Raw genomic sequence first — 12297 nt, 5'->3', positions numbered from 1 at the left:
AGATATGTGGTATGGCAAGGACAGCAAAGAGCATGAATTGAGGAGTGTTAGAATGAGTGAAACATAATACTTTGAGGTGGTCTGGGCATGTGGAAAGAATGCAAGACTGGGAGTTTACAGGGAGAGTGTAAGATAGTACAATTGAAAGGGTTGGTGTGAGTGGAAGACCACCTATGACATGGGCAAAATAGGTGGAGGAATACTGGAGGGAGAGAAACAGGAAGAATGTGTGGAATGGTGTTGTGAGGAAGACATGTAAGAACATGGATACATGGAGACTCGTTTTGTGGCCACACCTTGATGGGAGTTACCGAAGGGAATGGACATCAGAGATAAAGATACATAGATAGATAACAAGGACTTCATGATCTTTTCACCAACCCATTTTCCATGACTCTCTCACTTCAAATACCTCCCCATAAAAGTTTGACAATGATGATCTGTCTGCAGATCATCTATAAAGTGAATCTTTTGACAATGACTTTTCTAGCACTGAAAGCTGTCTGCATACGATAGATGTATCCAGCATAAGTGGAGAGAAAGTGTTGCCAGTGCCAGCCTGAACTTGAAACAGGTGTCTCACTGATGCAAATGGTAATATTACATACTTTTATATTTTTACTTTATGAAAATATTATCCATGAATCATACTGATCACAACATACAATGATTTATCTTACATGATAAAACATAATAATCACTGATCAATTTTTTCAATGCATTGTGCTAACATATCTACAAAGCTTCTAAAATCCCCAGTGTAAACAATGCGCAAAATATACTTTTGAAGAGATTCTTTTTGGGGGAAACGAGTAAATGATAACTAGTAATAAGATAAAGAAGAGTTAAGTAAGTACTCTGAAGGATTACTGAATGACAGGGTGGTATATGTAGGGTGCTTAGGTTGGCAGAGTATGAGAAATGAGAGTTATGGCAAATGGTTTGGTGAAGACAGAAGAGGTGATGAAAGCCTTGCATAAGATGAAATGTGGCTGTGCCTGGAGAGGATGGCACTGCAGATGACTTTCTTATTAAAGGGGTGACTGTGTTGCTGATCAGTTAATTTGGATCTTCAATATATATGTGGATCATGGGGAGGTACCTGAATACTGGAAAAATGCATGTACAAAGCCCCTGTAAAAAGGCAAGGGGGGGCCAAAGGCTGAAAGGTCTAATTACAGAGGTATAAGTTTGTTGTGAGTACCTTGTAAATTGTGTGGAAATGGAAAATGAGACGGTGATTACATGCACAGAGCAGACAGAGGAGGAAAGTGGTGGTTTCAGGAGTGGTAGGGGATGTGTGGAACAGGTGTTTGCTTTGACAAACAAATTTGTCTGACAAAAACCTAATCAACACATTCTCTGCCTCTCCTCAAACCACAGCTTCTCCCAACCTGATGTTTAGTGCATGCTTCCACCCTCTCAATCACAGCGCTCCAAAACACCTTATCATGCATATCTGACCTACGTAATTCAAACATTCACTATTGTTTCCTCTGAATTACTAAAATCGTACTATAAATGCATTCAGCCATTCCTCACCCACCTTGCCTAAGTCCAAATGATTAACAACAAGACTAACCAATCAACAGCACTGTCACCCCCTTAAATAAGAAACTGACTAAAATCCCATCCACCCTTGCCGTTCTTGCAACACTTTATCTAATGCAAGGCTTTCACTACTCCCTCTCTATTCATGGTATTTCATCTCAAAGCTCTCACACCATCTCATCCTAAATGCACCACATGTCATCTTATCATGTAATGCACTCAACAGTTATTCAAAATACTCTATCTCTTTTGCACTTAATGCACTCAACAGTTATTCAAAATACTCTATTTCTTTTGCACTTAATGCACTCAACAGTTATTCAAAATACTCTACCTATTTTGCACTTTTCTGCCTCTTATCACTTCCTTATCTGCTTCCAACATCTTTTTATTCTCTCCTAAGGTCAATGACACTCTCTAACATCTTCAATCATTTGGTCTCTTTTCCACTGCTTCTAATCCTGTTACCACTACAACCTTTCCATAAATACATCACACATAATTAGCCCAATGCTATCCTTAAAAGACATATTTAATCTCCAAAAGTTCTATTATGGCTTAGACTTTCTTTACAAAATCCCAATTGTCACCTACCATACTTTATGTGATTCAAACTCACAGCACAAGTTGTCATCTACCATACTTTAAGTGATTCAAACTCAGCACAATCATTTAACTGGTCCTACACTTTTCTGAAGGAATCAAAATAATTTAAAAGCTTTTAATACCATAAAAACTTTTCCATCAATAATAATACTCTGAAAAACTGTGGACACACTAAAAATTGAAAATCTATCTTTATATATCTATCTATAACTCCAAAGCCTGTTCCCTCCAGGAACTCCCATCAAGAGATGGCTACAGCAAAAAAGTCTCCAATTATCCCTGCTCATACATGCCTCCTTACATACACCATTACACATATTCTATATATATATATATAGATCTGATTGAAAGTCAGTTCCAATTATTCACCACATGTACACATAAAAAAGTACTTCTTTACATCCTCACCCTGCAGCTTCTTGCCCAACTTTTTTTGGTTTGTAGTTACTATGGGCTGTATCATATGAAAATGTTTTCACAGTCAACGTCATCTGACTGATTTTGAAGGCTGGAGTCAAGTCATCCTTATCTCCTCTTATCTCTGTAGTGCAAAAATCTGTAACCCTTCACCATTAATTGTAGCTCAGTTCTTTTAATCTAAGTATCTTTGCTGGCCCTTTTCAATCAGATCTTTGTGATTTTGTAGGTATGGTAACCAGAGACATTGGACCACACATTACAATTACTAAGATGACCACAAAAAGTAGTTTTGCTTTGCTCCAAACTTTGTCCCTAAAGATGAGTCCACCAGGGAATAACCTTTACAAAGCTGCTTTACTTCTCTTAGTTGCAATGTGAATAGTACTTGAATATAACTTAGATGGAGGTCTTACGCCTGGTGGAAACTGAAGAAGAATTTCTTAAGATCTTTTCACAGAAAATAGTAGCAAACGCGGGAGACAGCAACAAAGTATAATAAATAAATAAAATATGAACATTTTTCATATGTATATATATGTATGTGTGTGTGTGTGTGTGTATGTGCATATGTGTGTGTGTGTGTGTGTATATGTATATATATATGTATATTATCCCTGGGGATAGGGGTGAAAGAATACTTCCCACGTATTCCTCGCGTGTCGTAGAAAGCGACTAGAGGGGACGGGAGCGGGGGGCCGGAAATCCTCCCCTCCTTGTATTAACTTTCTAAAATGGGAAACAGAAGAAGGAGTCACGCGGGGAGTGATCATCCTCCTCGAAGGCTCAGAGTGGGGTGCCTAAATGTGTGTGGATGTAACCAAGATGTGAAAAAAGGAGAGATAGGTAGTATGTTTGAGGAAAGGAACCTGGATGTTTTGGCTCTGAGTGAAACGAAGCTCAAGGGTAAAGGGGAAGAGTGGTTTGGAAATGTCTGGGGAGTGAAGTCAGGGGTTAGTGAGAGGACAAGAGCAAGGGAAGGAGTAGCAATACTCCTGAAACAGGAGTTGTGGGAGTATGTGATAGAATGTAAGAAAGTAAATTCTCGATTAATATGGGTAAAATTGAAAGTTGATGGAGAGAGGTGGGTGATTATTGGTGCATATGCACCTGGGCATGAGAAGAAAGATCATGAGAGGCAAGTGTTTTGGGAGCAGCTAAATGAGTGTGTTAGCGGTTTTGATGCACGAGACCGGGTTATAGTGATGGGTGATTTGAATGCAAAGGTGAGTAATGTGGCAGTTGAGGGAATAATTGGTATGCATGGGGTGTTCAGTGTTGTAAATGGAAATGGTGAAGAGCTTGTAGATTTATGTGCTGAAAAAGGACTGATGATTGGGAATACCTGGTTTAAAAAGCGAGATATACATAAGTATACTTATGTAAGTAGGAGAGATGGCCAGAGAGCGTTATTGGATTACGTGTTAATTGACAGGCGTGCGAAAGAGAGACTTTTGGATGTTAATGTGCTGAGAGGTGCAACTGGAGGGATGTCTGATCATTATCTTGTGGAGGCTAAGGTGAAGATTAGTATGGGTTTTCAGAAAAGAGGAGTGAATGTTGGGGTGAAGAAGGTGGTGAGAGTAAGTGAGCTTGGGAAGGAGACCTGTGTGGGGAAGTACCAGGAGAGACTGTGTACAGAATGGAAAAAGGTGAGAACAATGGAAGTAAGGGGAGTGGGGGAGGAATGGGATGTATTTAGGGAATCAGTGATGGATTGCGCAAAAGATGCTTGTGGCATGAGAAGAGTGGGAGGTGGGCTGTTTAGAAAGGGTAGTGAGTGGTGGGATGAAGAAGTAAGAGTATTAGTGAAAGAGAAGAGAGAGGCATTTGGACGATTTTTGCAGGGAAAAAATGCAATTGAGTGGGAGAAGTATAAAAGAAAGAGACAGGAGGTCAAGAGAAAGGTGCAAGAGGTGAAAAAAAGGGCAAATGAGAGTTGGGGTGAGAGACTATCAGTAAATTTTAGGGAGAATAAAAAGATGTTCTGGAAGGAGGTAAATAGGGTGCGTAAGACAAGGGAGCAAATGGGAACTTCAGTGAAGGGCGTAAATGGGGAGGTGATAACAAGTAGCGGTGATGTAAGAAGGAGATGGAATGAGTATTTTGAAGGTTTGTTGAATGTGTCTGATGACAGAGTGGCAGATATAGGGTGTTTTGGTCGAGGTGGTGTGCAAAGTGAGAGGGTTAGGGAAAATGATTTGGTAAACAGAGAAGAGGTAGTAAAAGCTTTGCGGAAGATGAAAGCCGGCAAGGCAGCAGGTTTGGATGGTATTGCAGTGGAATTTATTAAGAAAGGGGGTGACTGTATTGTTGACTGGTTGGTAAGGTTATTTAATGTATGTATGACTCATGGTGAGGTGCCTGAGGATTGGCGGAATGCGTGCATAGTGCCATTGTACAAAGGCAAAGGGGATAAGAGTGAGTGCTCAAATTACAGAGGTATAAGTTTGTTGAGTATTCCTGGTAAATTATATGGGAGGGTATTGATTGAGAGGGTGAAGGCATGTACAGAGCATCAGATTGGGGAAGAGCAGTGCGGTTTCAGAAGTGGTAGAGGATGTGTGGATCAGGTGTTTGCTTTGAAGAATGTATGTGAGAAATACTTAGAAAAGCAAATGGATTTGTATGTAGCATTTATGGATCTGGAGAAGGCATATGATAGAGTTGATAGAGATGCTCTGTGGAAGGTATTAAGAATATATGGTGTGGGAGGCAAGTTGTTAGAAGCAGTGAAAAGTTTTTATCGAGGATGTAAGGCATGTGTACGTGTAGGAAGAGAGGAAAGTGATTGGTTCTCAGTGAATGTAGGTTTGCGGCAGGGGTGTGTGATGTCTCCATGGTTGTTTAATTTGTTTATGGATGGGGTTGTAAGGGAGGTAAATGCAAGAGTCCTGGAAAGAGGGGCAAGTATGAAGTCTGTTGGGGATGAGAGAGCTTGGGAAGTGAGTCAGTTGTTGTTCGCTGATGATACAGCGCTGGTGGCTGATTCATGTGAGAAACTGCAGAAGCTGGTGACTGAGTTTGGTAAAGTGTGTGGAAGAAGAAAGTTGAGAGTAAATGTGAATAAGCAAGGTTATTAGGTACAGTAGGGGTGAGGGTCAAGTCAATTGGGAGGTGAGTTTGAATGGAGAAAAACTGGAGGAAGTGAAGTGTTTTAGATATCTGGGAGTGGATCTGTCAGCGGATGGAACCATGGAAGCGGAAGTGGATCATAGGGTGGGGGAGGGGGCGAAAATTTTGGGAGCCTTGAAAAATGTGTGGAAGTCGAGAACATTATCTCGGAAAGCAAAAATGGGTATGTTTGAGGGAATAGTGGTTCCAACAATGTTGTATGGTTGTGAGGCGTGGGCTATGGATAGAGATGTGCGCAGGAGGATGGATGTGCTGGAAATGAGATGTTTGAGGACAATGTGTGGTGTGAGGTGGTTTGATCGAGTAAGTAACGTAAGGGTAAGAGAGATGTGTGGAAATAAAAAGAGCGTGGTTGAGAGAGCAGAAGAGGGTGTTTTGAAATGGTTTGGGCACATGGAGAGAATGAGTGAGGAGAGATTGACCAAGAGGATATATGTGTCGGAGGTGGAGGGAACGAGGAGAAGAGGGAGACCAAATTGGAGGTGGAAAGATGGAGTGAAAAAGATTTTGTGTGATCGGGGCCTGAACATGCAGGAGGGTGAAAGGAGGGCAAGAAATAGATTGAATTGGAGTCATGTGGTATACAGGGGTTGACGTGCTGTCAGTGGATTGAAGCAAGGCATGTGAAGCGTCTGGGGTAAACCATGGAAAGCTGTGTAGGTATGTATATTTGCGTGTGTGGACGTGTGTATGTACATGTGTATGGGGGGGGGGGGGTTGGGCCATTTCTTTCGTCTGTTTCCTTGCGCTACCTCGCAAACGCGGGAGACAGCGACAAAGTATAAAAAAAAAAAAAAAAAAAAATATATATATATATATATATATATATATATATATATATATATATATATATATATATGGGTGTTGAACATTAAATTCATAATCCAAATATATCAACATGGCAAATGTGAAGACGAATAACTTACCTTCCCTTAATGGCTTTGGGCTTGTACTTTATGTCTCCCCCTTGAGGAGAATAAGGTCTTCGTAATCGTTCGCTAACTTCTGTGTCACTTTGAGTTTCTGAATCTGAATCTCCAACTCGTTCCTTACATGCTAAATCTATCTCATTGCTGGTGTCTGTGAAAACAGCAAACAATGTTGTAATGCACATCCTAAAAATATAATAAAAACAAAATGATTTAATACTAGGTACATGCATTGACTGTTGTCCTACCACAAAAAAACTCATTAATTTGCACACAGTTTTATGCCATGATATATGCTTTCACTTAATACACATACATCAAATATTTGAAGTTTCCATTTACTAGCATTCCTAAGCTCAAACACTTTTTCTAATTTGCATATTTACATAACTATGTACACCAAAATCTAATCAGTTTGACATCTCCACAAGGACTAAATATTGCATAAGAATGAAGTTTTGACCATGTACTGTTCTTAAGTTATCATGCAACCAACAAGGTATCTATAGACAGACAGACAGACAGACAAGAGCAAGTGTGAAAACATAGTATCCTGCAGCAGACAAGAGCAAGTGTGAAAACACAGTATCCTGCAAAACCATGTAGGGATAGGGCATAAAAATATGATCAATAACGTAACAAAATTTTACACATAGATGAACAATGAAGATTTTAAATAAAGCAATTTTTTTTCAACACAGATGAAGTTTTTCACCAACTTGGCTACTATACACAAAGACTTCTTGCTTTATACAAAACTGATTTATGTCATCTTTAGAAAAACTTGCATGGTTTATTCACACCTTTCTTAACTTACAAAGTATTATGTTTGGAAAAATGTGATTTTCACTGGGCTAGTAGCACTGCAGTGTGACACTGCCGGTGTCAAGTGAGAAACATGCGAATGCATGGTGTGGATACAATCAATAGTCATGGAGTGCTACTGTATACTGTATATTGCAGGTTTTGGTTTTACTTTATTTTTCTGCATACATCACCATTATGAAGTGAGTTTGTAGATCAATGCTATAAATATTCATTGCTGCTCTGTGGCATGGCATGGGAGTGGGCCCACTCAACTCGAGATGTGTAGTATAACCAAATAATGCTTTAAAACATTTGGTGCGACTTCAAATCGTAACATGCGCCTACAGACCCACAAACTGCCTACCAACCAAAATATGTAGGTACCACCAACTAATTGCCAATTCTGTTTTACTCTGCTTATTGACTGCCCCATTAACACAGTTAAGTGAGCATCCACTGCATTCATTTCATCATTGCAATACTCATGTTTTCATTCTTCATTTCTGTGTCTTCTACACCATTTCCAGCCTCCTCCATGATTATAAATCCAGCTTTTCTCAAGATGGTTAACATTCCATTGGGATCTTCATCACAAAGTAAGTAGTACATAAAACTCCTATTCTTAAGTTTAATACTTATTCACTTTTATCTATCTATTCATCATACTTTGTCCCTGTCTCCCGTGTTAGCAAGGCAGCACAAGGAAACGGATGAAAGAATGGCCCAACCCACCCACTTACACATGTATATACATAAACACCCATCCATTCACATATACATACCTATACATTTCAACATATACATACACAGACATATACATATATGAACATGTACATATTCATACTTGCTGCCTTCATCCATTCCCATCGCCATCCCACCACACATGAAATTGTACTCCACTCCCCCCGTGCGTGCATGAGGTAGCACTAGGAAAAGACAACAAAGGTCACATTCGCTCTGTCTCTACCTGTCATGTGAAATGCATCGAAACCACAGCTCCCTTTTCACATCAAGGCCCCACAAAACTTTCCATGGTTTACTCCAAACGCAGAAAAGTTTACCCCAGATGCTTCACATGCCCTGGTTCAATCCATTGACAGCATGTAGACCCCAATATACCACATCGTTCCAACTCACTCTATTCCTTGCACGCCTTTCACCCTCCTGTATGTTCAGGCCCCAATCACTCAAAATCTTTTTCATTCCATCCTTCCACCTCCAATTTGGTCTCCCACTTCTCGTTCCCTCCACCTCTGACATATATTCTCTTTGTCAGTCTTTCCTCACTCATTCCCTCCCTGTGACATATCTTTATTCCCTAAAATACCATTTACACTTAATTCAGGATTCATAACGTCATTCTATTTACTGAAAAAACAGCAATTCACTGTACCTGGCTCAGCTGCAGCCATTACCTGAACAAGATATACTTACCTGTTTTAATGGGAGCGGTGTCTATGTGTACATCTCCTGCTGCTTCTTCACAAATGACCATTTTAGAGTCATCATCTGAAACCTCAGAACCTACAGTGTCCCTCCTTGGTCCAGTTTGTGTCCCGTTACCAGGCACTAGGAACTGTTTATTTACCTGAAAAAATATTAATCTCATTGTTTTGAGATGTCCCTCAATGTTCTAAAACTACACTGTCAATGTAAAAAATATCATCAATCACTGACAGACTCTAGCAACTTTTGCTTTTCTGTTGGAAATTCAGTCACACATACGAATGACTGGTTAAGGCCAGTTTGCTTTAATTTCAGCAATATGTCAGTATCTCAACAGATCTGTCAGTTTTACATCCTTAGTTCATTATGTGTAAAAACTACTTCTAGATACCGACATAAATATATACTACTAAAGTAAATTTTCTTATCTAAGTCATGGAACTTTATTCACTATCCTAACACATGCTTTGGTCTGAAATATCTCCCAATGGGGTAAAAAATACTCTGAGCTCTATTTCAATCCATCATAACTGTAATGAAGTCAACTATGGATGCTTGGGCACACTCAAGTGAGATTCTAAAACAGACTAAAAACCTAGCAGCAAAGAAAATTATTTCAAAGGAGACATCAATGAGAAAAAAGTTCCAACTTTTAAATGTACTGCTTCTACAGATAAGAAACTAAGCACAAAAATGAGTACGAATGTGAGGCAGCTGCATTTTAATTAGAATAAGGTTTTCCCACATTTAAAGTAAAGTGTCAGATAAAAAGATCTTTTATATTTTGCACAACCTGACGTGAGAGTAAAGAAAATATCAAAGACTGGCATGATGATATAATCATACTAGGTCAGCAGTTCCTCTCATCATGAGCAACAATGAGTGATGTAACTTAAACATTCAAAAATCAGAAGTGCCTCAATTAGTGTGGTAATTCAGGTGAAGGGGCAGAAGCAGTGAGAATCAGAAGTCTAAGAAACTACAGATAAGTGAGAATTAGCACTGTCGGTGATCACCAGTTTTATAACAAGAATGTATGCCAAATAGGTGACACTGCAGAAGGTTGTAACATGAGGAGTACCCTAACAACTTGCAAAAGGATACAGCTAAATAGAACTCTCAATTCTTTAACTTCCTAAATCTTCCCATAATATCAGTATCCAAAAGGGTGCACATCTACAGACAGTAACACTTACTAAATTATGAGTTGTAACAACAGGATGTGATATAGTTAATTGGGTTCCAGAAGCTGACACTTCAATCATCCTGGTACTGGGACCAGTTGTTTGTATTCCAGAAGTGTCTGGAATACTTGCAGGAACACCTGGGGTTAGAGGAGGTCCACCACTATTTGTTCCACTTGGAGTCAAGGAAGGTCCATTGTTTGGACCTCCTGGTGTAAGAGGCAGACCATCCAAACTCTGTGCCCCTGGAGTATATGGTGGACCATCACCCTTGTTAGAACTTGTGGATGACTTTCGACGATCTTTACTACACCACTTCCAGTCAGGGTGGGCTCTGTAGTGATGCTCTTTGATCTGTAAAACAAAGCTTCCTGTAATCTGCTACACTGGTTAGAATACTGATTACAGTTTTTTCCACAAGAAAAACCATCAAGGGGAGGTGAACAGTATATGCAGATATGAAAGTAAAGGGATAATATGCATCTTTTTAGCAATACAAGTAAAGAAAGTGGCAACCGAAAATCTACTTTACAAAATAACCTACTTAAACAAAAAATCTGAGTATTCAAAATTACTGCTGCAGCAATTCATGGAACACTGGGGTCACCAACACTTGATCTATGCACCAACACTTGATCTATGACCAATGCTAGGGCAAGCATCATTCTTAAAGAAGTCTGGGTTTAAAACTTTTGATGCAAAACATTTAATACATAACCGCATATTAATACAATAACATGTACTTTTCGTGTGTATTTTCTCAATTATCAATAGGTTCTTAAAGAAAAAAAACTCTAGTCAGACAAAAGTCTACATAAAGGCCAGGCCTTAATTGAAACATGGATAGGTTACCAAAAGGGGGGAAAAAAAGACAAGGGAAAGTACTTACATATGGGGAAAAAGATGACAAGGGAGAGTATTAACATATTCAGGAGGAAGTGCAAAACCTGTCTTAATATGTGCTAAGACAAAGTCATTGGGAAAGCATGTGAGGTTAAAGAGTTTCAAAGCTTGAAGGTGAATGGAAAGAAATAGTTATCAAAACAGCCCACCCTTGAGTTATGATAGCATAATCATATGAAGCAACAAATTGCAAAGTATTGCGTGGTTTAGTTAGAGGTGGAAGTGCACAAGTGGTCTGCTCTTAGGAGCAAAAACATATTTAGAAACTTTTAAGATTTTTCCCGATAAGGCTCTGTTGTCTGTTCTTGACGCTACCTTGCTAACACGGGAAAAGGCAAATATGTATAAAAAAAAATTAAGATTACAGAAACTTGGAGCTCCTCATAGGTGACCTCCAATGGCTGGAACATATTAAGCATCTAATGTAATTCTGCTCTGATATCATCATAAAAGGGATTATAACAGAAAATTTGAAGACTGTCGTGCAAATCAAAATCAACTCTCTGCAAGCCAACGAATTTTGAAAGTTATTGTCTTCACAATGACCACTACAAATACTGAGCATCCAGACAATTTCTACTTACCTCAGAGGCAAGGCTATGGTAACTCTGCTTCTCTTCAGGGCCTAAAGCATACCACCATTCACCTAAAATCTTGGAAACTGTTCTGTTGTCTTGATTTGGATATCTTTGGTGCACTAACGGTCGGTGTCGTTTACTGAAGATCATGAAGGCATTCATTGGTCTTCTTATATGCTCCTTCTCTCCTTTTCCCTACAAAATGAAGCAATGATGAGAATTATTAGTAATCTCATATTCAGAATGTAAGCCTCTCTATCTCTCTCTCTCTCTCTCTATATATATATATACATATATATATTTTATCCCTGGGGATAGGGGAGAAAGAATACTTCCCACGTATTCCCTGCGTGTCGTAGAAGGCGACTAAAAGGGGAGGGAGCGGGGGGCTGGAAATCCTCCTCTTTTTTTTTTTTTTTTTTTTTTTTTTTTTAACTTTCCAAGAGAAGGAACAGAGATGGGGGCCAGGTGAGGATATTCCCTCAGAGGCCCAGTCCTCTGTTCTTAACCCTACCTTGCTAATGCGGGAAATGGTGAATAGTTTGAAAGAAAGAAAAAATATATTTATTTTTATCATACATATTCGCCATTTCCCGCAATAGCGAGGTAACATTAAGAACAGAGGACTGAGCCTTAGAGGAAATATCCTCACTTGGCCCCTTCTCTGTTCCCCTCTTCGAAGGAATGTGCACAAGCATGTGCACTGTAGACTAATCATCTGAATGTGAATGTGACATTAGC

At 39.4% G+C, this 12297-nt stretch overlaps 1 protein-coding gene across 1 annotated transcript in view; it reads right to left on the bottom strand.

Annotated features, from left to right (window-relative positions):
• LOC139765254 (uncharacterized) overlaps positions 1 to 12297 on the bottom strand; it is a 117553-nt gene that overhangs the window by 55247 nt on the left and 50009 nt on the right. The window contains exons 8-11 of the mRNA XM_071692590.1: positions 11563 to 11751; positions 10088 to 10429; positions 8880 to 9033; positions 6636 to 6789 (exon numbers count right to left, since the gene is read on the bottom strand). Coding sequence (XP_071548691.1) covers positions 6636 to 6789; positions 8880 to 9033; positions 10088 to 10429; positions 11563 to 11751 — 839 coding nt within the window. The remainder of the gene's footprint in view (positions 1 to 6635; positions 6790 to 8879; positions 9034 to 10087; positions 10430 to 11562; positions 11752 to 12297) is intronic.

The sequence above is a fragment of the Panulirus ornatus genome, chromosome 53 (genome assembly GCF_036320965.1).
Source record: "Panulirus ornatus isolate Po-2019 chromosome 53, ASM3632096v1, whole genome shotgun sequence".
NCBI lineage: Eukaryota > Metazoa > Arthropoda > Malacostraca > Decapoda > Palinuridae > Panulirus > Panulirus ornatus.
The sequence above is the reverse complement of the archived record's forward strand: the minus strand, read 5'-3'. Positions and strand labels throughout refer to the sequence as shown.